Here is a 25,592-nt window from a genome sequence, read left to right as displayed (position 1 = left end):
GCAGAGAGCTGATTATTTGCAGGAAGGGATGGGTCTCTGTGCTGAGCAAGGTTTTCACACATCCTCCATGTATCTGGGCCCAACACTCTCAGGATCTGAGTGTTTTTTAAAGCACTCAGAGGATGCTGCTGGAGCACTAAGGCAGAGGGTTATATTGCCTTCCCTTCTCTCTCCTCAGCTTCCTTTACGCTCAACCTCGATGCAAAAAGCAGAGGACTCTCAGCTCCTCCAGCTTTGATCCATCTGTCAGAGCTTCAGCCCCGAGTGCTGCTGTGTGTGCCCCTCACTCAGCCCCGTGCACAGCAGTGCAGGCGGGGTCCTGCCTCGGGCTGCAGCTCCTCTATTTCCTCTTCGGCTCAGACCGAAGCATCCTCTCCCATCAGGCCGTACCGGGGCCGGCCGGGCTGCAGTCATATGCTCCTCACTTGATTCTTGAGCCTCACCCCGGCGGCGGCCAAGACTTTGCCTTTCCGGTGTTTCCATGGTCCCGTCCCGCTCCGCACCGCTGCGCTTTTGTTCAACGTTCATTTATTTTTAACAAGAAAAGCGCTTCGAAACAAGCCGTCGAACATCCCAGCCCCCGGTTGGGCTGAAGAACGGAACCACACAACCATATCGGAGCCGCTGTTGGACAGAGACCCGAGACGGGGCCGGGGCGGGGCGGGCAGCGTCAGCTCCTCCCGGCGGGCGGGGCGGCCTCGCTCCCCCTCCCGCATCCATCCCGCCCCGGGATAAAGCTGCGGAGCGGAGCGGGGCAAGGGATGCGGGATGGCGGCGCTGGGGGCGCTGGTAAAGAAGGCGTGGAGCGTGCGGAGAGCTTTGGTGCTGCTGGGAGCGCCGCTGGCGCTGCTGCCCGTGCTGCTCAGCCTGCCCGCTAAGGTACAGAGTGTGCTGCCGGGGCTGACACACACCGAGCGGGGGGCGCGGAGCCGAAGTGTGCGCCTGGTGCATGGAGGGACAGCGTGGGGTCGCGTCGAGGTTTTATGGGGTGGACTGGGCGAGCTGTGCTTGTGTAGGCGTCCAAGAGTTGTAAGGAACCGATGGTGCTGTGTTCCGAAAGGCTTTGTGAGATATTGGTGTTCTGTAGGTGCGGAATAAAATCGCTTTTGGAAGGTTTGGGCTTTGGAATGTGAGTGAGGCTGAAGGGTTTTGCAGCTCTCCGTCGCACACCCGGAGCATCCTCGGGTGGAAGCGTGCGGGGCTGTGAGGTCACCGGGGAACTTGTGCCACTGAGCTCAGTGTGTGGGGTTTCGTCTGATGTTCTGACTCAGATCCATCTGAGAATGACTTTGGTTGTATCAGAGGATAGGTGATGTTTGGTGCCTAGTGATTACGGAATGATTCAGATGCAGCAAGGACACACAGGTGGCATTTGTTGAGTGTATTTCTCTGGGCAGCCTGATCTAGTGCATGGTTTGGTGGTTGGCAACCTTAACCGTGGTGCAGGGGTGGAACCAGACAGTCTTTGAGGTCCCTTCCATCCCAACCTGTCTGGGATTTATTGCTGCTTGCGTAGTGCTTGTTGGTAAAACCTCTACATGCAAGACAGCAAAATGACTCTCTGAAGTTAAAACGATTAATACCAATGTGACCATTGCTTTACCAGGTGCTCGTGGAAGAGTGTGCTGATACCCAGGCTGCAAAGATTCGGGGAAGGAATGGAATAAAGGATCTCTGCTCATGTTCAGGGGACAGTGATTCCTCTGTGCTTTCCCTGCGGAACTGCCCCTTGCTGTTCAGCACAGAGGGAATGTTGCTGTTGTGTCAACACAGGATTAGGGGCAGCCACCCGCAGCTGAACTGCAGGGCTGTAGGAAGCAAAGGGAAGGGCTTGCACTTCTTGCAGCAGTGTGAGGGCATGGGGAAGGGGGAGTAGGAACAGCGGGAGGCATGGGAGCTGCCTCCAGCATTCAGCAAGCTCCAAACAGTGGGAAATCAGCGTACTGATCTGCTGCTGGTGTCACTGGGATGCTCCTCCACACAGGCACCCACAGTAAGGCTGGGGCAGGAGTTGCTCCTGAGTGAGGTGCAGCTGTTGGAACAAGCTTTGTGTTATTGAGTTCTTGCTCATCTGTTGGGTGGACTGGAGAGCCACATTGCTCCCATTGAGTGGTCGTTGTGCTGTGTGGCGAGAGGAACCTGTAGGGCATGAGAAGCACTGAGGCGCAGCCTTGGGATGAGGCTTTCCTTATGTGGGTGTGTGTTCAGAGGTATCTCTGTGGCATTCTCCTGCTCTGGAGATACTGAAATCTCATGTCAAGTGAGAATTTACCTTCTCCCCACTGAGATGCTCAGCAACTCTCATCTCCCAAGAGACCATAGAAAGGTGGAATGTCCCAAGCTGGGAGAGACTCATAAGGACCAAAGCCATAGGGAGCCACCTGAGGTCTGGCTTCAAGGGCAGCATCTCACTTGGATCTGGAGACAGGTATCATAACCTAAAGTTAATGGAACAGAGAACCACAAATAGGATGCAGACGTGCTCATGGGTGAAACCTCATGGTCTGTTTGCAATGGGTTTCCCAGTGAAACCTGCACCTCAGTTACCCCTACTTGGAGGTGAAACCTATTGAGGAAGAGGACACTTCAGATCTGGCCGTGCTTATAGCTGCTGAGCTCCAGTGTCCATAGCTGCAAATACATATCAGCTGTTACCTGTGCTGGGGCATTCCAGGCTGCTGTGCCCCTCCTTTCAGAGGTAGTGTCAGGGTTGCACTGGTGCTGACATTATATTGGTAAACCTTGTTTTCATAGGATCATAGAATGGTTGGGTTGGAAGGGACCTTCATAATCACTGATCTCCACCCCCTGCTGTGGGATTGCTGCCTCCCACCAGATCAGGCTGCTCAGGGCCCATCCAGCCTGGCCTTGGGCACTCCAGGAATGGGGTGAGTTTGATGTGGGTTGAAGCCTTGGGAAGGAGACTCCAAGAAGTGATTTCCTCTGCAATCTCCTTTCTCTTCAATAGAGAAATGACATTTCTACTTTGTCAGCAGCTTATCTGAACCCCCAGATGTGCTCCCCAAACTGCATTTGGGATGGTGAGAAATGAGTCGTGCCTGTAAGATAACCCAACTCAGGGAATACTTCATGTGCTCCCCACTAAGCACAAGGGTCTGTGTCAGCTCCAGCTCTGGTGGCTGCTGAAATGGCAGAATGTTTGTCCTGGGTACGGAAGTGCCCACGACCCCCCGGCTCATGGAGCAGTGAATGATTGCCAGGAGCTCTGTGGGGTGGGATGGGGGGGGGGGGCTGGAGGAACTGCTGTGCTGAAAGGGGCGTGGGGGGCACTTTTAATGAGCTGTGCAAAGAGCTTGTTCCAACAGCTTCTAATGAACTCAATGTCTACGGCCTCTTGGCTTGGTAACAGCTGAGGCAGCCAAATCTGCTAAAAGGAGCTCTGAGCAGGCAAATGGGTCCCAGTGCCTTCAGAAAGCAGGCTTGACTTCCTCAGTGGACATAGAGCAATTTAAAATCGACTTAGACGTAATGAGTCCTCCTGATGAGAACAAGGAGACTTTAAGAACTTCCAGAAGAAAAATGACTTTGTTTGCACTCAGAAGCGAGGAACATGGGGCATCTCCATTGGAAGGCATTGTGAGGGAATGGGTGATGCAAATATAGGCAGCGTGGTGAGCTGGGGTCACAGTGTGCAGCGGGTGGGGGTCTGAGTAGTGCCCACTGAGCTGTAGGAACATGAACATCTGCTGGTGGGAGAGCAGCCTGGCAGGGAAACAGTGGTGGTAACCCAGTTACCCAGTGTTGTGCACAAAGTCCACCTCTGAGTTATTTATGCTGTTGGTGATTTAGAAAAGCCAATTTCACAAAACTGAATGCAAAGATAAGCTCTTCTTTTCATCTCTTTTTACTTCAATGAAGAAAGAATAGTGATAACTGAAAGCTGTGTGACTATGTGCACTGCAAGCTCTGGCCAAGGCAAGCCTGGCTCACAGCAAGCTGGCACAAAGAAGGTGAAAGCAGTCGTGCTCAGGGCAGGGAATGGGAAGCTGGCAAAAATTAGTGTTAATTGGAAGCTAAGGACCATAGAAAACATAAAAAGGGATGAGGAAGAAATCCCTCATCAGAGTGTTGAGGGTAATGAGCAATATTTCAGGACATGTGGCACAAAAGGAATCTGATAGGCTGCTGGGATGGCCAGGAATGCTGACCACAGGCTGGGCTGAGCTGCAGTCCCCTGGGGAATCAGATTCCCCAAAAAGGGCTTGAGAGATGGCACCATGTACTCAGCTGAACATGACTAGTAGACTGGGTACCCATAGCCAGGAGGTGCGATGTGATATTTGTATGTACAAGCCCTTGAAAGTTGAGCAGAGGCAATGAGAGCCCACAGGCTGCTGTTTGCTGAGGTGGTGGCCTGTAGCAGAATGCCCTTGCAGCCTCGCTTCTGTAGTTCAAAGATGACTTTGGCAAACTGGACGAGAGCAGACAGTGGTGAAAGACTTTGTGAGGTTGGCCTGTTTCTTCCAAAAAACAAAGAGATGTGAGGCCACATCCATCATAACCAGAGTTCAGAGAGGCCCAGGTAGTGTATAAACGAAGATGCAAAGGATGGAAGGTTTCAGATTACAGCAACATGATGCTAAGATTGAGCTTAATGGCTCATCATCATAGAAAATGTTTGGGGTTTTTTTCTGTTTTAAATCATGGTGGATCTTTCCTCAAAACGATGCAGAAATGGAGATGACTTCATGTGGGGAGCACTGCTGCCCTTAGATGCTACCAGACTGCCACTGATCTATTCCATCTCTGCAGCCCATCTGAAGCTGCAGGAGCTATTGCTGCCCCCAGGAGTGAGTGTGAGGCTCAGACCTGTGAGGCAGGGATGGCACTCTGGAAGATGCCCATTTTTGTCATTAGTTCCCTACGTGATTGTGGTCAGTTTGTCCACTTTCCTGAAGCCTCAGCTGTCACTTTTGTAAAGCAGAGAAAATGATTCTGTTTTTCTGCCTATTGCTTATACTTTTTGAAGTGTTTTGTGTTTCATAAGCTTTGTGTCTTTAGGGTAACTCCAAAGCAAAAGTATCTTCACCAGCGTTCACTGCAGCTCTAACAGCTCGTGCCCCTGTGTTAAGGGCCCCTTTCCAGCCACTCCGCAAATACCCAGTGCAAAAGAACTCCACTAGCAGGAATGCTGGTAAACAGGGCTTGTTTTATGTCCAGATTACATAATGTTTGTAGGAGCTGTGTAGGTAGAGATCAGATTCAAATAGCCATCCTATTGGACAACAGGCAGTGTGACTGGGGGGCCTATGACACCATTGGAGCTGAGCACTGGGGACAGTTGGTGAGCAAGATGCTGACAGCTGCTGGTACTGTTAGCACTAATGAGCTTCAAGTGTCATGGATAGGAAGCTCCTTTGTAATGGCAGTGAGATAATGAGTCTTGAAAAGCTCTGGCCAAAGTATCTCTGGTATTAGGATCCAGATTCTGGAGGAACCTTTATGTTCCTCATTTGCTCAGTCATAGGGTGTTGGAGAGAGCCAGTGAGAGGTGCTGAGGATGTGTTGGCCATGGAACATGCAGAGGTTGGTGGTGCAAACCCAAAGCCTGGCTGTGCCTCTAGGCAGAGCTCCTTCAAGCACCAGGTCTACTGAGGAGCTTGCTGGGCCTGGAGAGACTAAGTCCAGCTGAAGCTCCTGCTGTGCCCTCCAGCCTGGCAGTGGGACTGACAGCTCATCCCCGTGCCTTGGTGCTGTGCCTGGGTGAGCCATTCTCCTGATCTGACCCCCATTCTCTGCCAGCTCCTCACCCCCCATCTCCCTCCCATCCTGCCCATGGGAGCCATAGGGCTCTGCTTCCTGGGCTGCAGCTCAGCAGGTCCTGGTATGGAAAATCCCCGGTGCCTTCAGTGCAGCCAAGGCAGCATCGGCCTCGGGGTGGGCAGAGGTCGCTCCCAAGTGTCTTGTGCAACAGCAGGGAGAGCTGCTTCAGTCCACAGCCGTCAAGCACTTCCCTGGAAATCATTAAATGGTTATAAAATTAACCCAATCACAAGACCCATCTAAAAGCCTCTATTTGCTGCCATTTTCCCCTCTGAACTTTGATAGGCTTATTGTGCAAAAAAAAAAAAAACAACCCACCACCAATGCAAAATGAAGTTGTGTGGAGGTGAGAGAGGAATAGAAGGGAGTCTGGTGGTGGCCCAGCATGAGGGCTGGGAGATGAGAAGTGTGGGGGTGATGGTGCTGCACACACCAGGGCTGCAATGGGGACAGCTGGGGGTGTCTCCATCCTGCAGCTTTCTTTTTGGTGTCATTTGCTGTCAGTCCATGTGGGTTTCATCATTTGAGCAAAGCCCTCCATACAAGAGAGCTTTTTTTTTGCCCTATTCAGTTTTACCCCTTGGCATTTGATCATGCAATGAGCATTACTTCTTAGATTGATGCTGTATTTCATTGTAATGTTTCCCAGAATGCTTTGTGTACATCTTTATGCACCAGAAAACAACTCTTCCTTAGTTCATAATTAACTTTCTGAATCAGACTTCATCTATTTAATGAAGCCAATTGCAATCAGCTGGTCACTGATGGCTGCTCCTATATCCAAGTGTTCAATACTTGCAGTTGCTCTCCCCATGTAAGAGGCAAAATATGTTTGTTTTGAAGTCCAGTGGTGCAACTTTCCAGCAAACTGAAGAACACTTTTCTGCTGGGAGACAAACTCATTTATAAGGCCATTAGAGAATGAATGGAAAATGACTTAATGAGAGTAGAACTATTTCTCTGGGATACAGAAAGAGGCAGAGCCAGGAGGCATTACCAGTTGCTGTGGGGGTGAAATCACTCATCTGCTGTGTGAGCATTTTAAACGTGATTCTTCATTTTTGCTAAGATTAGAACTGCTGGGTTTGTGGTCCTGGTCCCATTGGAGCAGATGAAGTAAAGCCATGGAGATCTTCTGGGGACTGCAGGGTGCCACATCTGAGCTCTGGGAACACAGAAGTTTTGTTTCACTGTGTCTCATTTGCCGTTTCACCGTAGTCTACATTTAAGACCATGTATGTTCTTTGAGTCCAGCATTTAAGAACCTGATATGGAATGGTGGCTTCTGTGTGATTCGTGCATTCAATGATGAAAGCAAATAGTTCTCAGTTCTTTAGTATTCACTTTTCCAACTTGAGTTTTATTAGGAAAGTTGCTTGTGAAATGCAAAACTGGAATGCCAAAGGCAAATAGCCATTTCTGTCACTCTGGCCAATTTTCAGATGCATGCTGCAGGTGGATTGAATGATAAATCACTGTTACTTTGTGGTGATGTAATCTCATGGTGAACTAGCAGTTCTGCAGGTGGCCTGGCACCTTTTGGTTCAGCCCTTCCTGCTCTCCTGCCTTGCTGCAGGCTCAGCACATCCACCAGGCTGAGCTGGGTCCAAAAGGCCATTCACACACGGTGCTGCCCCAAAACCTGGCCCAGCCCTGAGCCTTCTAGGGGGCCCTGGCAGCCCCAGGGCAGGGAATGGAGGTCCAAGTGGAGGTACAGAGGGGCCTTTGAGAAACAATCCAACCTGTTCGACAAGCTGGAAAACAGTGGGGAAATAAATAGCTTTGGGGCTTCCAAAGGGCTCTCACTGGTTATTTATAGCTCTGTGGGCACCCTGCCTCTGCTTGCTGCCAGTGACCCCTTCAGCCCCCCATAGCTTTGTGCTGGGCTCCCAGTTCCCTCCCAGGTTCCTCTGCTCGGGGCTGTTGTCCCAACTCCTTTTCCTCTTCAGGACAAGCAACTTTGCTCTTGCTGTGCTTCCCAGTTCAGTGAATGAATGGGCGCTGGGAGCACTGGGTTTCCGCCAGCCATGGGCAGCACTGCACTTGGACAAGCTCCTCAGGAAATGGTACTTCCTGATCAGAGTGCTTGATTTACTGATTTCTGCAGGGACAGGGACGGGGTGCCTTGGGAGGGTTTCTCACAGCTCTCTCAGGAGGCTCTGAGCCAACAAAAGAAACCTTCCTTTGTGCCTCTTGTTGCTAATGGGAGGGGGCTTGGTTCATCCATCTCTGAAAGCTGTTTCCTTGTAGCTGTACAAAGTTGGAGGGGAAGCACAGATGTGATGGTGTAGCAGCTGTCGGATAGCCGGACAAATAAGTGCATTAACAGCAGTGCGTCCTGAGCATTGGCACCCCATTTCACATGGCAGCTCCTTCTCTCCAGTGCCTCCTGGGTTGAAATCTCTGTGCACTGTCATCCTCCAGCAGAGGAGGCTCAGGAAACTGGGAAGGATTTGGGATTTTATTATGCAATCTGGTGAGGGAAAGGCATTGCTCTCGATGGAAATGATTTGAGGGGAAATAGGGTATATTTGGAAGAGTAACAGACGCATATTGCTTGTCTTGGTACCTCCAAGTGAAAAGACTTCTCCAACACCACTTATGTTACTTTCCTTCTCTGTTTCTCTTGCAGGAAGGAAGATGTCTCTACGTGATCCTACTGATGGCACTGTATTGGTGCACGGAGGCACTGCCCCTGGCTGTGACAGCTCTTCTGCCCATCGTCCTCTTTCCCTTCCTGGGCATCCTCCCATCTAACAAAGTTTGCCCGCAGTATTTTTTAGACACCAATTTCCTCTTTCTCAGTGGTTTGATCATGGCATCGGCCATCGAGGAGTGGAATTTGCACCGCAGGATCGCACTCCGGGTGCTGATGTGTGTGGGAGTGCAGCCAGCCAGGTGACTGCTGGGGCAGGGGGTGTGCATGGGGGGACGTGGGCTGCAGGCAGTCGAGGTGCAGCTCTGCTTTTCTTCCTGTGGCTAGAAATTGGATTCTGCCAAACTTCAATTCAGCTTTTTCCTTTTTTCCCTCTTTTCCAGACTAATTTTAGGGATGATGTTGACAACGTCTTTCCTGTCTATGTGGTTAAGTAACACTGCTTCCACTGCTATGATGCTTCCAATTGCAAATGCAATTTTGAAAAGCCTCTTTGGGGAGAAAGACACATCTAAGGATATGAGCAGGGAAAATGAAGAAACACAAGGTAATTGAGACAGGGCAGAGGTATGAGCCAGCTGAGGTCTGCCCTGCTGCCATCAAACTTGCCCTGGTGCTGGTCCCAGTTTAATACGTTCTTCATTACTGTGGTGGATGGGTACTGACATACAACTCCCTCTCATCCTTCCTCATGTCACACCAACAAGCTGGAAATATGTGGTAGCACCACAAAGCAGTGATCCCCACTGCTCCCTAAACCCACCACTGGCACAAGCAGGAGGCCAGCTCTGCACGCCCTCCAGGATGTGGTGTGCTGATATCTACAGTGCTCATGGGCAGGTTCTTTCTTCTATTTCTCCCCTCATAAAACGGGAAAGAAAAGACAGATGAAGGGCAGGACATCTGTTTGAATGCCTTGTTAAAAGTGCTTTGTGATTTCCCCTGATCCAGCCCTATGTTGCTGCTTGGTGTTGGCAGTGAGCAGGTAGGTGGTGGATGGGCTTGGGCAGGGTTTTGTGCTCAGAGAAAACCTTCCTCCTGCCCTGCTTTCACAGGTCATCCCCTGGGAGCTTGGGAATCTGGCAGGCAGGGGTGAGAGACAGAAGTGAAGCAGTGAAGTCCTCTTTGTAGCTCCTACTAGTAACTGGAGCAACAGCTGTAGGTTCTCTTTTTAGCAATAATCAGCTATTCTCCCATCTGCAATTTAAAGACAATAGTGTTTTGGTTTCCGCTGAGTCCTAAGGCAGGTTAATGAGTACAGAGAACTGAAGTATGCCTGCTCTAATAAAGATATAACTAATAATTCATCCTTAATGTCTCACAATCATGAGATGTTTGCACTCCAGGTTGCTCTGTCACATTTTCTTTATGAATTTTTGACCACACACATCTATTTTAATCAACGCCACTGACCTTCTTGCTATGATTTCTCGTTCTGCAGAGGCATTGTTTTACATGAACCTGTTTTTAACCTTTTTTATTCCATCCTCTAACACGATTTGAGCGTATAGTTGGGACAGTAGAGTTTGAGAACACGGAAAATCAAGAGCTCTGTTTTCCTAGACATTGGCAAGCACAAAGTTAATGACCTTGGTTCAAAATGCTTAGGACTGTGAGAGAAGCCAGCAAAGGGGAGGGTCTGTGAGCAGATGAATGAATAAAATGACACTTTGCAACTATCATGTAACTGTGTGATGATGTATTTTTCTTTTGAGGTAGAAACTTATAGAAATAAGAAATACGAGGGAAGGAGCAGTGATCTGTAAAACACCCATCAGCAAAATGCAGATATTCTATTTGAACTGCAGTATCTCAGAGTGGGCTCATCCTTATCTGTAACTGTTCTGAATGGATGAGAAAAACAGTCCCTTGAAGATGCCCTGAGCCTGAAGCCAGTCAAAACCAACGAGTCTCCTGTATGCCTGGGAGAGGAGAGGTGAAGGTGAGCTTTGTGCAAGGCTTTCCTGTCCGTCAGGTGTCACCTGCAGTTAGGATTGGCTGCACCTCTTACATGGGTAGTTGCACTTTGTTTTTTGTAGGCCTGACTTGCTTCTATGTAAGAAGATGGTATACTTATTTAATAATCAGCTTGATTTTATGATCTAAAAGAACTGTAATCTGAGGGCTGACAGAGAAGAAAGCTTTTTTTGCAGTGTAGATTGTGTGTGGAAGTGAACTGCTATGATTATGTATGATAGCATTGGTCTGCATATCAGCTTGGATATGTTTTGATAACAAAGAAGTGGTGTGCAGGAGGCTGAAAAAGAAAATAAAGACACATAGGAAAGAAACACACTAAAGAATGTATCCTTTACAATGCCCATAAAGGCACTTGGTTCTCTGAGGGAATGTTGAGTGTATGAATCAGTGTGGTTGGTGCATTGCTTTGCTGACACGTTCCACTTGATCTCCTATCAATTGGTCATAGTTCTGTGCTGCTGAGAACCTCACAGTTGAAATCAGCGGCACTCATGCTCAACCATGTGGGCAAAATCTTGAAGATAAGCAAATATTTGCATGCTTGAGTTGTTGATAGCCAAAGTTTGGAGTCTTTTTTTGTGGCTTTTGTAGTACTTGATAGAAGAAATCAGTTTGATGACTTGGTGTATCTGTAATTCTGAGCAATAAATTCTGTAAGGCTCTGTCTGACACCTCCATCCCTAATCCCAAACCATGTGCTGGTTGCCAAACTGAAAACTGCTGTCACTGTGACCACCTCTCCTGCTCTCTGCCCACTAACCCATCATTGGCAATATTTCATTTCTCTAAGTAAATTAAATATTCCTGGATGAAAATAATGATTATTTTAATTACCTGTATATTTTTAAGTAATCTTCTCCCCTGCATAGAGGAGTCCAAATCTTCTGCAGATGCAGATGAACTGCAGGCAGTGTTTGTGATGTTTCCTGAGGTCACAGACCTGGTAACGATGTCTCTGTAAGGGCAGGTGGGAAATGTGCTGTGTTGGTCATTTTGGTCATTGCTGCCATGGCTGTGTGGGCAGGATGTAGCCCCAGCACTGCTACCTGCACCACTCTGAGGGTGGCAGGGCTCTTCTTTGGCCCTTTTCAGTCTTTTAGGAGCTGTAGAAATGTAATTAAGGCCAAATTTCTCCAGGACAAACATTTCTGCCTCCATGGTATACAAGGTATGTGGGTGAAATGGCCACTGAATCTCTCATACTGCTCTATGCAAGGTGGGCACAGCCAGGTCCCAGCTCAGTGTTTTTTGACATCTTCTGGCATACAGACCTGTAGAAACGTTCAGCCCCTTTTTCCAAGCTTCAGAGGAGAAGATCGCCCTGCAGCAATTCTGCCTTGCCTTTGGCAGACCTTCCTTGCGAGGTAACTTACAGGTGTTCCTGGTGAGAGGGGGTGGAGTTGGGACTTAGCAGGGAAAAATGACTGGAGAAATGTGAAGAGGTGGAATGAAATATGTATCTTTGCAGAGCCAGCATTAGGCATCAATGGTAAGAGACCGGCTAAATCCAGTGGGAGATCAACAGTCAGCCATGGGTTAATGTTCTGCTAATTACATCCCTCCATCACAGTACCCTTGAGATGAAAGCTCAGCATGTGTGCATCCAAGCCAATTAACTCAATTTCGGTAAATTAGCCACGTGTAAAACACGAGAGTGCAAACTGCCTGGCTCACTGAGCTGGAATGAGCTGGCTTGTCATTGGTGAGCAAGTCCAGAGACTTTGACCACTGGCTCCTTCCATGCACTGCTTGCAGAACAAGCAGAGCAGAGAGGATTGAGTTGAGGATTGAGGAAGTTTGGGGGCTGCTGGGGTGTCTGTGGTGGGAGGGGGATGTGGGTGTCAGGTCAGATACAGGCAGGGTCTGAGGGAAGGTGGCAGAGACTGTGCTGACCTGGGCTGAAGGTGGTTAAAGGTCATAAAATCATAGAATATCCTTAGTTGGAAGAGACCCACAGGGATCATCAAGTCCAGCGCCTGGTTCCAAACAGGCTCCAGTCCTACTGAGGATATAGAAAATAGAGTTTAGCAGCACATCCCTGCTCCCACCCTCATTTGATCGAGCCACAAGCCTTAACTATGAATGCTACAGTCCTTACCATGAGATATGGTTTAAGAAAATCCACGCAATTGTATTTCTGGTCTGTCCTACAATCTCTGAGTTATCCCCGATGCATATGCCCATAGATGTACAGTAGCACAGTGTGCAGCTCCCAATTCACTGCCAAACAGAGCATTGGACATTCTGATCCAAACAGATCCTTTCCCTGAGTCCTGCTCATCTTCAGTGGGGTGGGTGCCAAGCACACTGAGGCAAAGCCTGTGTGAAATATGCAGGAGGGTCCCTGAGAACTGGGTGTGCAAACACATCCCCCAGGTGGCCCCAAACTTGTGCTGAGGTCCAGGCTTTGAGGAGTGTGCCCTGGGGTTACAGCAGGCCCAGTAATCCTTGTTCCTAAGAGTGAGCTTTGGTTAACTCCCCCAGAGAACCAAACCAACAACAGAGAAGTGGCATCCTCAAGCTCCCATCAAACTGTAGTATCCCAGAGTCTGAAGCAGTGACAGCAGGGGTGTCTGTGGGGGCTGGAGGAGTAGCTGGGTGCTGTGTTGTCACCAGGCTTGTTCGTCCCCTCTGACCCCATCTCAGTGGTGTGAGCTTTCCCTTTGTTTGCCCCATCCCTTCTCTGTTAGGGGAAGTTTGCCCTTCTTTTTGTGAGCAGTTCCGCTGTTTGGTTCAAGGAGAATTTTCTAGATGCTTTGAACTGTTTTAAAGTCCTAATCTTTCTTTTTCAGCACCTTTACAGCAGAATAAACTTTACACTGTACCAACTGAGATGCAGTTTCTGGCAAGTACTGAGGAGTAAGTTAACCATAAAGTTTGTATTAGAGCACTGAGACACAGAATTATCCCCTGAGGAATCTGAATTTCAGTCACTGAACCTTTTTGATTATACCACAGCTCCCAGTTGATAGCAGACTGACCATGGAGCTGAACCCCTTCCCTGTGTGTCTGGCACGTCCAAATCATTGCAGGGATTCTCCAGTCTCTCTGGAGCAGCAACTGGAGGTGTCTCCTGCCATGAAATTGTGCCTTGGCTTTCCCAGGAGCATGGAAAGTGGTGTAAAAACCACCAGGATTTACACAGTAGTGGTGGTCCTGCTTAGATAACAACAGTGGGAATTAAACAGCATTTCAGGAATAGGATTTTCTTTCCTCTTGGTGCTATTGATGATGTTTTTCTTCTGGCTGGTCAGTCCTATGGACTCTATGCTGATTTTTACAAGTCACTGGAGGGCTGAGAGAGGCACGTGCACCTCAGGCCCTGTGAGCGGGCACTTGGCTGAGTCCTGCAGGGCAGCATTAGCTTGGCTTTCTAAAATCTGGGAATGTTCCTTCTGTCAAGGCTCTGAATTGCTTGCGCTGTATTTAAACCAGGGCTTTCACCGGATTCTCTTTTGGACTGTTTTAAAGCAAAGATCTGGCGGAGGAGAAGGAGATAACCAGCGACGCTCTCTCAGACTTAAAGAAGGAGGAAGAATACAAAACAAATATATGGAAAGGCTTCCTCATCTCCATCCCATATGCTGCCAGCATTGGGGGTACAGCAACGCTGACGGGAACCGCACCAAACCTCATCCTCCTGGGTCAGCTGAAGAGGTACGGGAGGCTCTCCTGGAGAGCCCTGCCTGTCTGTGAGGGTAAATCCTGCACAGCAAAGAGATATTCCCCAATCCTGTGGGAAATTCCTTTCTGTGCCAAGAACTAGCTTGGAAAATTCATGTCCTTCCAGAACCTTTTGGGAAACTTTGTGAGTGGATGAAGGCAGAGAGCAGTTGTATCCCAGCCTGATGTGGGGGAGCAGATTCCTGGCATAGCCAGCAGGTTGTCAGCCAGCCCAGTGCATGTGTGCTTCACCCTACTGCTCTTAGCCCTGCTGACTGTAATGGAAGCTGACCACGTGCTTAAATCTAGCCTCGTAACTCCTGTGATGAAACAGGCTGGGTAGTGTTCTGTGGTGAACTGTATTTAGGGCTGTATGGTAGCAAAGGAAAACAAGGAATCTGCTACTTCTGGGCTGTTTTCTTGGGCATAAAAAAATACCTCCTATGTGCGTAGGAGCATGGCCTTGTTCCATCCTAAGTGCCTCCAGGTATTCCTTAACACAGGTCTCCATAAGCAGCATGTTAAGCCTCTCGCAGCTGTTAGTACAAAGGGGAATGTTCCTAAATGCACAACTGGTGACTTTGGGGGGTAATTTGCTACTGGTTTCAGATGTTTGCTTGCCCTTATACTGGAGGGTGGTTTTCCCAACTTGCATTAACTTGATTTTTTCCCATTTGCTTAGTTATTTTCCAGAATGTGATGTGGTGAACTTTGGTTCTTGGTTTATGTTTGCATTTCCTTTAATGCTGATTTTTCTTCTCATGGGATGGCTATGGATCTCCATCCTGTACGGAGGAATTAATCTGAGGTATGTTTATATTCACTGTATGTATGTGCTTATTGCCACAGCATTGTGAAATACACCTTCATCACGATTCTCATAGTAACTCTGTGGATAGCACCTAGAATCTTCATGGAGGGGGGAGGCGGGGTTCATAGCTAACTTTAGGATGCTCATCCTCTGTTTCTAACAGCTGCCTGTGTGTCATCTTCAGCTCAAGTCCCTCAGTCCTGTAAATGTTTTCTGAATGTTGCTCCCATGACTGTCTTTTATCTTTCCTACTAAGAGCATCTGCTTTCTGCTTCCACCCTGCTCACTGCTGATAGCTGGCTGCTTCAGGAAGGGCTTGATGGGGGCTGTGCAGAAAGGGGCCGGGGGTGATTCAGGCTGGGAAGGGATTCAGAGATCCAGCATTCAGGCAGATGCTTGCTATTAAAAGAGGCTTCCATGGATATATCAGAGTTAAGGCTGAATATTCCCTAAGAAGTCCCCATCTTTTCCTCTCTGGTTCCAAGCAGTTTCGAGCCTTGGGCTGCACACAGTAAGCAGTTGCAGATATGCAGCAGGGGAATTGTAAAGGACTCTTGCAGTTGCATACACTTTTCCTGACTGAAATACACGCAGGGGATGTGTTAATGTATTAATTCAGTGAAACATCATTTTTGTACATTGCTTTACTGCCTGAGCTGCACTGAAAAGGGTCAGTGGCAGAATTACATTGGCAGAAGGGAAAGCAGGGCCAGACTTTGAAGGCCAGTGTGAAATCTCGGTTGCCCTGGAATTAGTAGCAGAAATCTCCTGGAACACAACTGCTGAGATTTGCTTCTAAGGCTGAAACTTGGATTTGGAAGAGATTGCTTCATAGCAGGGCTTCGATTTACAATGACATGTTAATCTATAATTGAGAGTAATGCGTTTTACTGGTAAACCTTTGCTGGATACATACAACCCTCAGTGCACGCTGCTTAGAACAATGGCATCAGTGCCATGCTGGCTTTCGGAGCCCTTCTTTCCCTCCTGTAGACTCTCATATGTGATAGAAACAAACTCACAGCCCTGCATCCTCTGGGGACAATGCAGAATTGCTAATATTTAGAAGAGCCTTTAATTGTTATTTTGAGTTAAAAAAGCAGGGAGAAAAAAAGTAAGAGAGAGAGAGAGACAGAGAGAACAGGTGTCCAAATATTTACATTTTCTCAGAGACAGGGAAAAAAAAATCAATGGGAAAGTTACAACCCAGAAAATGGCAAAGGCTGCTCCTTAAATTAAATGGGCTGGGAGATGCTCTGCCCTGTAGTCATGAGCCCAGGGCTCGTACTGTGCTGTGCCCCAATCCCTGTGTCCTGTGTGTAGGGCTGGGGCATGACACTGGTGCCTGCTCAGCAGGTGGGGTAGGAAAGAGTTCTGTTGGCCAAAACCCCCTGCAAAATGTCACACTGATACTCGGAGGACGTGATGCTTTTTGTTTGGTTTGGCTGTGCAAAGCCCAGCTTTATTGGGATAGCTGTGGCTGCGCAGGGAGCACTATTCCCCAGTGGCAGGGTGCCTCGGAAGGGACAATGCAGAGCTGCACAAGCACAGCCGTGTTTCTGCAGGAGTTTCCTTGGCTGCTCTGGGCAGGGAAGCACAGACAGATGGACGCCTCGCCAAAAGCAGGCTGGCACTGCTCGAATCTGAAAGGCTTTGCTGTAGGCTGAGCGTGTGTAGATGAAGCTGCCATTTGTAACACCCCAAAACTCAAAGGACCAGGTACATCTATTTGAGATGCAGGGCTTTCCGAATAGACAACCATTTGCTTGTATAGAAGACCCAGCCAGCATTTCCCTTTGAAACAGACCGAACAAAGTGGTCTAGTGGATGCACCTGAGGTAGAGCCTTGTGTGTTGTAGGTTTAATCAAGGTCACAGGCAGGGCATGATGGCAGAGAAAGTGTGAGGTATGAATATGTCGTTTGTGCATGCATACTACAAAGGATCAAACAGCGTGTGTGCCCAGTTGAGCACTCTGAGCTAAGAGGCTTAGCCAGGAGCACATTAACATTCCTGGCCATGCAGAAATTCCGTGCATTTGTTGATTCTTGACAGCATCCTGTGATTGCCCAGGAAATTGCAAGTGATTTGAGAAGGGACAGGTTTGTTTTGCACGTCACCCATTCCCCGGTGTTCCACCCGAGTAGTTATCTGTCAGAGACTAACCCTGCAACACTGGGATTTTCTTTTGGCAATCACAGCCCATGCTGGAGGTGGTTTGGAATATAAATGAGAGAAAACTTCTACCCTCTGTGGGGCCTTCTTTGTGTGAGAGCAGAGAGAAAGCAGATCTAAAATGGGGCCTTGCTACCCTTCGGGACTGGACTGTAACCATGGATGCTACCAGACTCAGGGCTTTTCTGCTGGTACTCAGAGTCACACTCCTTCCTCCTGGGTTAGGACATTTAAAAGTGTAACTGTGTTTCTTGACAGGGGCTGGAGAGCAAAAAAATCAAATCTAAGAGTGGATGCAGAAGCCCGAGCCAGAGAAGTGATAAAGGAGGACTACCAGAAACTGGGACCAACTAAGTGAGTTGTAAAGCTGGGATTGGACTGAGGTGAAAAGGAAATCCAGTGGGGTGGAAATGTCCTGTCCTGAATGCTGGGCTGGGTTATGTATTTTCAGAAGAAAGTGAAATAATGTTTCCACTCAGTATTTGTGGAAAGTTGCTTATTTGCTGAAGTTTGCTTTTTTTTTGCACACTCCAACCTCTTATTCGCTTGCAAGAGTGACAGCAAATAGCAGCTTGCCCTCAGCTCTTACCAAGAACAAAGTTCATATTGCAATGTGGATTCATGCTAGGCTGCTTAATTACTGCTTGTAAATGTTCTGCTCCAGGAGCCAAAGCTTTTTAGGTGTGCTTTATGTAACTGACACGGGCCAGATTTGGGTGATTTCTGCGTATCTGTGGCTGTTCTGCAAAGCAGAAAGTGCTCGCTGAGCACACTGGTGGATCGCATTATGAATCAAATGGATTGTGGATATACATTAAGAAATCTTAAGGAGTGCTCAAAGAAAATACATAGGAAGAAGTTAAATGCATTTTTTGGAGTAGATAATTTTTAATAACTCCTTTCAAATTCGTTAATAACGTGAAGAAAGAACAAGATGCTTCTAGTTGAAGTTTCTCAAGGGTTTTCTCTTCTGGAAGAGGTGTGCAAATTGATAGGGATCATATATTGCAGAAAGAAATGTGAGGAACATAGGAGAAGTTCCAAGGTAGAGAGAAAGAGAAGAGGTTGAGTATCTATAGGAATCAAACCCGAGGTATGTCCAACCTGCCCCTGGCAACCAGGGCTAGTGGAGATTTCTGAAACTCTAGGTCTTAACCTCAAAATGTCAGTGGTTCTCCATCTCTAAAACGATATTCTTCTACTCGCAGTGGTGCCGTGAAGGTTTAGAGATGTCTGTGTTGTGCTATTGACATTGTAATTATTGCTCTTGTGTGGAAAATGGAGTGGTTCTTCAAAGACAATTGCCTGAGCCTGTGCTGTAAATAAAAGAAATTGGTTTAGCTGTTCCATCCAGAGCATTATGAAGCAGCCTGCAAAATGTCTCTGAAGAATCAAAGTCTCACTTTGAGTTCTAGGAGCGAGAAAGTCCATTAAGCCGTGCTCAACCAATTTGATTAGCAGCCCTGTAACTTAAAATCGATGCGAGTGGTTTCTTCCCAACAGCTTGCCTGCCCTTCCCTGTGCTCTGAGAGGTTTTAAACAGTGTTTTGAGGCAGCCCCGTCTGTGCCTTAAGGATATCTCAGAGGGCAGTGATGAGAGGAATGGCCAAAAGCAGCTCCTGGCCTTTCTCTGCCCCATCTGGATGGTCAGTTTTGCATACATGTGTTGTGACATCTACCCTGAGCCTTCATGGTGCCCGTCTGCCCTGTCCTTCATGTCTTCCACTAAGAGATCATTGCTGCCAAATATCAGCATCTGCTCATAGATGTGCAACCTATTCCAGTGTTTCACTGTAGTTGATTGGAGAGATGCTGCCTCACTCCTCACCCAGCCAAAGCTCAGTACTGCCTGCCTTGGCTCCAGACCTTTAGCACAACACTTTAACTGCATTTCCTTTCATTTTAGGTTTGCAGAACAGGCAATTTTTTTCTTCTTCTGCATGTTTGCTGTCATGCTTTTCTCCAGGGATCCCAAATTCATTCCAGGCTGGGCCAGCTTGTTTGCACCAGGGTGAGATTTTATTTTCATTCCATTCTCACATTTTTCAATGGCATTTCAAAGTCTTTGAGATTCCTGGTTTCTGATTGCATTGCTGAACACTGTTACTCAGGTTTCCTGGAATAAATTAAGCTGAGCTTCAACTCCTAGAGCCAGCATTATTGTTTCTTACAATAACTTCAAATACATGCTTAAGCTCTCTATTGGACTAAGTCTGCCCATCAGTGCACACTCTGAGCATTTTGCAAAGATCTCATGTGGGCTCTGTTCCTCCTGCTCCCTGCAAAGAGCTGGGGTAGTCTGTCCCCACAGCCCTCGTGGACTGAGCACAGCTCATTGGAGCATCACTGTTGGAGGGGGATTCGTTTGTGCTTTTTACATTTGCAGGGCCTTGGGGCAGTTTTTGTAGGGGGTTCACAGCTTGATAGGAATTAAAAAGAACCGTGAACAACCACTGTTGTTCAAACCTGGTGGAAACTTGTAATCTTCTTTGGTAAATCCCTGTTCTCATAAACTTTGTACAGGTTTGTGCTTCTTACTGGTGTTTCTTCTGCTTTTGGGCAGGTTTATCTCCGATGCTGTTACAGGAATCACCATTGTGATCATACTGTTCTTCTTCCCATCACAAAAACCTTCCCTCAGGTGGTGGTTTGATTTCAAAGGTGAGTAGGAGCCCCCCAAGGCCTCTTCCTCAGTGCCCAAAATGTCTTAGCTTAACTCCTAAAGCTCAGGCTCTCCAGTAAGTTTTGGTGCTGGAAGACTTATGAGGTCCTGGGTTTGTTCCTTTGGGTAGCAATGAGATAAAAACTTCAATTCCTAAACCACTCTTGATGTGGAAATGTAGCTGGTGAAACCTAATGATCTTTTAATTGTCTAGCTTGAGGGAATCCATGTGTACATTTTAATCATCAACTCATGGTTGGTGAGTTTCAGCGCTGACATCAGGCTGATAATGTCATCCTGTCAGATGATTATGGATGTGCTCCTCTTTGGGTGGGTGCTTGATATGGGGATTTTCTCCTTTTCTAGCACCAAACACTGAGACGCAGCCCTTGCTGACATGGAGGAAGGCCCAGGAAACGGTGCCCTGGAACATTATCCTGCTGCTCGGAGGGGGCTTCGCCATGGCAAAAGGCTGTGAGGTGCGACCCAGCAGAGCTGTGATGTTTGGGGTTCTTGTTTGGCTCTGGCAATTTGCATCTGCAACACTAAGAAGACATGTTTCTCTACTGAAGGCATGTTTCACAACCCCTCCTGAGACAGCAACACACAGCAGATAATTAAGGAGAGGTTAATAAACCTTGCAACTCCTCTCAAACTGCTTGCTGTTAAATACCCTGCTGGCACTGCACATAGGTGGTTGTGTGGGCAGGTGAAGGTCGTAGGCAGTTAGTGGATCTACAACAGAATCAGCTCTTGTGCAGATATGCAGGAGCCACACTCTGCAGCTTGTTTGCTCTCCTTTCTGCAGGAGTCTGGTCTGTCTGTCTGGATAGGAGGCCGCCTGCACCCCCTGGAGGGCGTACCCCCACCTGTGGCTGTCATCCTCATCACGATTGTCATCGCCTTATTCACAGAGTTTGCCAGCAATACGGCCACTATTATCATCTTCCTGCCTGTCCTGGCGGAGCTGGTAAGCAGCCCAGTGCTCAGAGCTGCTCTGTGCAGGCAGCTTTGTGGTGCTGGGGCTGGAGCTGGCACCGTTAATTCTCCTGCTGCTGGAGTAGGGCTGGACGTACTCTGAAATCCTTGGAAGCCATAAAGCAGGTGCCTGTAGCATAACATGAGCACTGATGGATAATACTCCTTCAAATACTGTTGGTGAGAGGCATGGTTATTGGTCACAGAGTGCAGGATATGACTCTGCACAGTGCACTACTTGTATCCATCAGTATATCTGCCTTTCCCTCCAGACCCCAACTTACAGTTTCTGTTCCTTTCTTCTTTCCAAGGCCATTCGTCTGAAAGTCAATCCACTCTATTTAATGATACCAGGAACGATAGGATGCTCCTACGCATTCATGCTGCCAGTCTCAACACCTCCTAATTCAATTGCATTTTCTTCTGGACACTTGATGGTCAAGGATATGGTAAGTTGTTTGGATATACAATATGTTGAAAACAATCAACTGGGGTGTTTAAGAAAGTAACTTTAGTAAGGAAATGTTGGAAGGCACAGGAATATGGGAGAATCATAGAATCATAGAAAAACTCAGGTTGGAAAAGACCTTGAAGATCATCAAGTCCAACAGCAAAAGAAGCTTATGTGACACCTGACCCTGTGAGATTTGGAGCTGCTGTGGCTCCAAGTGATGACAAAAGTGGTCTTAATTGTGCTCAACATCTCTCAGATCCTGCTCCTGTTCCAACCAGTGTCAGCAGCTCAACCATTAGAGGTTTGTGGGTGAAGGAAATGTTCCCCAGCTCAGTGTAATAAAGCTTATAAGCAAAATTAGGCTCAGTCCCAGTTTCTGCTCACATTCCTGTGGCTAAACAGGCACCAGTGTTTTTGATGGATCAAAGCTTGGCAAAGCATCTGCAGAATGGCCTTTGTGGCTTAAGAAAACCCACTTAGAAAATTGCTAGTATTAATGGCAATTAAACCTTCCATTTTATAACATTTGTGTTCAAATAACTTCGTGCTGTAGATGTCCAAGTTGAACTCAACAGTTGTATTTGTGTTTCTTTTGTAGGCAAGAACTGGTTTGCTCATGAATCTTATGGGAGTTCTCCTTCTTAGCTTGGCTATGAACACATGGGCCAAGAGTATCTTCCAGCTGGGGACCTTCCCTGCGTGGGCTAACATCCATGCAGAAAATGCCACATCACTCTTGCCAGCTGTAGAAAATGTCACTTTAAGTGCACTAAATAAAATATGAACAAAGCTACCCCAGGGGAAGGACTCACTCACTTAGGACTCGGGCACTGGAATCGTCAGCATATGCACAGGAAGAAAGCCACGTGTCTGCCCACACTGTATGAGACCCTTGGGTTTCATTTTATTTTTAGAAATACTGGTCAGTGTTGCGGCATCCATTGGTTATTTTCTCTGAAGATCCTTTCCCCACCTTCCACAGGTACCTATCAGATACTCCCAGAGAATTTCATCTGTTCATCATAGCTGGTTGTTACCTGGACAACCCTGTAAGCATTGAGCATCTTTGGGGAGATGCCTCTCCCCCCATGAAAGCTAGTGAGCTTTGCTGCTCCAGCTTCTGATACCCTTCCTCGTTTTGGAGAGCAGCTCAGGATGGATTTATGTGCAACCCAACGTGAGTGAGTGTATCAGAATCTGGCCCAGGGAGAAGGCAGCGTGGGCTTCTGGCAGGACTGTGGAGGCTGGGGGCTCTTTGTGATCTCATGAGTAATTCTCTCATGTAGGATGAAGAGTATTTCTTCAGGCTTGTGCATGAAAGGATGATTCAGGAGATGTGTCGATAGGACTCGGTGTGTTACTCCATGCTTTGGAAACAGGAAGGCAACAGTTTTGTTTCCAAACATGTCCGATGGTTTGAAAACCTGGTTTTCAGCTGCTGCCTGGTTCTCGGCACTGAGTGCACAGATGGAGGTTTGGGGCCAAATTTGTTTCTGATGTAACTGTGTGGACATCAGTGGTGTTTCAACTTTGGTGAATGTGGCCAGTCTTAGGTTTGTGAGACTGACCCACTTGTGAGTGCCCGCTGAGGTCGGTGGGCAAACTGCACTGCAGTACCACTGACATGGCTGAAAAGTAGGCTTTGATTCTTAACATCTTTGTATTTCTGATTGCTTGGGTACTTTCAATGAAAGCACTGCAGATTGACTGTGATTTTAATCATCATTTTATCCTTAAAAAAAAAAAATTCTCTAAGAATCTAAAAATATTTAATTTTATAGATCCGTCATTGACATGGATGGGTGGAAAGATAAAGGATCTGATTCCTGATTTAGGGCAGGTTGGTGACTGGGCTCTGCCGGGTCCCTCTGATGGTGTGATCTTGCAGGGCTGGCATGGTGGGATCCAGCCCATCCCGCCTGCTCCTGTGCTGCTCATGAAGCCTGGGGCCAGCTGGGGTCCACCTTAAGGCTGCACTTAGGCAGGGATTTGGGACTGAACAGAAACCACCAAAACCAACATTGTGTGGAACTTCGATCAGTCACGTTCTGAAAAAAGAAATTCCTTAACGTTCAACAGAATCCTTACATTTAACAAAATCCACAATGACAGTGGAAAATGTACAATAAAGCACGTTTGTTAGCACGTCCCTTCGTCCTGTTTGCCTCCCTCTCCTCTGCTCACCCCACGGCTTTGGGTTTGTTCCCTGGAGGAGCATGAGAGCTCCCTGCCAGCCTCCCTGACTTGGGCGCTCTGCATCACTGGTCCAGCGTAAGTGCTAAAATTCACTGAAATAAGCTCTCTATTTTTACGGTAAGTCGACCTGGTTATTCTTGAGGGTTCTGTGATATGATCAGAGATACGAAAAATCCCTGGGGAGGGCATTTCTAGCACTGCAGCAACCTTCTGTAACTTCAGCCCTGCTGTTTCAGAGGGCCTTTGCCTGCACACCATCTCTCTAAGAATGTCAACACCGAAGCCATTCACATTAGCAGCCCGCCTGTGAATTTTAATTAAACAGGAAATGCCTCCCTTGTGCATTGAAATTCAACATCCAGAATAGCTCCGCTTCGCTCCTTTGATGTTCCCCATCCGATCCGAGATGAACATCCACATGTTCTCCTGAGACACTCGGAGGAAACTCGCTCTGGTTTATTTACAGTAGGGAAGTGTTATGTGGTGTCTTTTATCCCAGAAGCATTCGAGTCGCTTTGTGAGCTGTTCACACAGAAATCCTCCTTGTGGTCCCGCAGCGGTGATGGGGCCGTGCAGAGCCAGCTGCCATCATAGAACTGCTGCAACAGTAAGGCTGGAAAACACCTCTAAGCTCATTTATAGCCCAGCCACCCACCTACCACAGACAGTGCCCACTGACTGCGTCCCTCAGCGCTTACCTCCCCTTTCCTTAACACCCCCAGGGATGGTGACTCCCCCACTCCCTGCCCAGCCTGTGCCAATGCATCACCGCTCTTTCAGAGAAGAAATTCCAACGTGATGCACGAATTTCAGGACTGAAAACATCCCGTTTCTCCCCCACTTCCTCTATTTTCACCCATCCGCCGACATTCAACGTTTATGAGCCCAGATGCACGCAGACAGAAGCACCGGAGCAGTCTGACCGCCAGATGTCACAGTTGCTTCGCAGTGATGCTGGATCCTGCCTTGTTCTGCACCCAGCCTGTGGGTAAAACGCACATCCTCCCTCACTTGCATACATCTTTATGTTATTTGTTTGTTCGGTTGGTTTTGTTTTGTGTTTATACAAAACAAACCTGTTCACCGTGTCCTGGGAAATATCAGGCAGAGAAAATGGCTCACTCACAAACTATGAGCACAGGGTTTGTATCCTTTTAACCCCCACCCATATAGTCCAGCATATAAGGAATGCTGAGGAGCCTTGGGAAGCTTTCCAGCCAGGTTTGGCCGTACTTACAACCACTCGGTGCTGCCCAGAACCATCGCTCAAATGCAGCATCCCCACAGACTTCAGCTCCCCTCTGCATCAGACTCAGAGAACTCATTGCTCTGCTCCTCCTGCCCCAGAAAGCTGCCTGCTCGCCATGGAAGGAGTCCCAAGTGCTATAATCAGCTCACTCTGGATTACAGTGAGAAAGATGAGTCTTGGGGCAGCCACTTCATATGAATATGATGAGTTTTGCCTTTTGGCACACCCTTTTATAAACTGCAAAGTGAGATCAACACCTAAGTCACAGCCAGTGCAAGTAATTGCTGTTGGTGCTCCAAACTAAAGCACTTTTCCTGGTGCCTGCCTCTTGACAGGACAAGAGAAGATGGTTTCAGACCACAAGAGGTGAGATTTAGATTGGATATAAGAAAAAGTTCTTCACAATAAGAGCACTGAGGCACTGGTGCAGCATATCCAGAGAGGTGAGGGATGCCATGGAGACATCCAAGGTCAGGCTGGATAAGGCTCTGAGCTCCTGATGGAGCTGTGGGTGTCCCTGTGCATTGCAGGGGGGTTTGACCAGATGGCCTTTGAGGGTCCCTTCTAGCTCAAACCATTCTATGCTTCTCTTGAAGGCTGAACCACTCTGAGTACCTCACTCAGCTCTCTGCACAGGTCCCTGGGTGCTGTGAACACCTTGGCTGTGCCATGCAGGAAGGGATGAGGGAGCAGACAGAGACAGGCTCCCGCTCAGCATTGCTCATCCTTCAATGGCTGCACCACTGTGAGGACCGGCTGCATCCCTGGGGAAGGAGTTGAGTCCCAGCTGAGCCCCAGCCCTTCGCCCTCTCTTGCTGTAGGGAGCATGGGAACTGACTGGGAGCCCCATGTTCCCACCGGCAGGAGGGCTGGAGGCAGCAGCATTACTTGGGGAGGCCCCAGCACAGGTTTGATGGAGCCAGGGAAGGCTACGTGTCCTTCACTGTGCTCTGTGAGTGGAGGAAGGCAGGATTTGTGTACAGTT

At 48.0% G+C, this 25,592-nt stretch overlaps 1 protein-coding gene across 1 annotated transcript; it reads left to right on the top strand.

Annotated features, from left to right (window-relative positions):
- Positions 1-760: 760 nt before the first annotated feature.
- On the top strand, positions 761-23,307 carry SLC13A3 (solute carrier family 13 member 3). Its single transcript, XM_015881669.3, has 13 exons — positions 761-879; positions 8,417-8,682; positions 8,824-8,987; positions 13,213-13,279; positions 13,892-14,077; positions 14,766-14,891; positions 17,327-17,422; positions 18,975-19,079; positions 19,632-19,729; positions 20,097-20,209; positions 20,539-20,700; positions 21,020-21,157; positions 21,761-23,307. The coding sequence occupies exons 1-13, from the start codon at positions 769-771 to the stop codon at positions 21,944-21,946; spliced, it is 1,818 nt and encodes a 605-aa protein (XP_015737155.1). The 5' UTR covers positions 761-768; the 3' UTR covers positions 21,947-23,307.
- The last annotated feature ends 2,285 nt before the right edge of the window (positions 23,308-25,592 follow it).

The sequence above is a fragment of the Coturnix japonica genome, chromosome 19 (genome assembly GCF_054131305.1).
Source record: "Coturnix japonica strain WE chromosome 19, WE-NBRP24, whole genome shotgun sequence".
Classification (NCBI taxonomy): Eukaryota; Metazoa; Chordata; class Aves; order Galliformes; family Phasianidae; genus Coturnix; species Coturnix japonica.
The sequence above is the reverse complement of the archived record's forward strand: the minus strand, read 5'-3'. Positions and strand labels throughout refer to the sequence as shown.

Coding starts and splice junctions, on each gene's coding strand:
- SLC13A3 (XM_015881669.3), top strand. CDS start 769: ATGGCGGCGCTGGGGGCGCTGGTAAAGAAGGCGTGGAGCGTGCGGAGA. Junction 13,280..13,891: donor TTTCTGGCAAGTACTGAGGA/GTAAGTTAACCA, acceptor ACTGTTTTAAAG/CAAAGATCTGGCGGAGGAGA. Junction 17,423..18,974: donor CAGAAACTGGGACCAACTAA/GTGAGTTGTAAA, acceptor CTTTCATTTTAG/GTTTGCAGAACAGGCAATTT.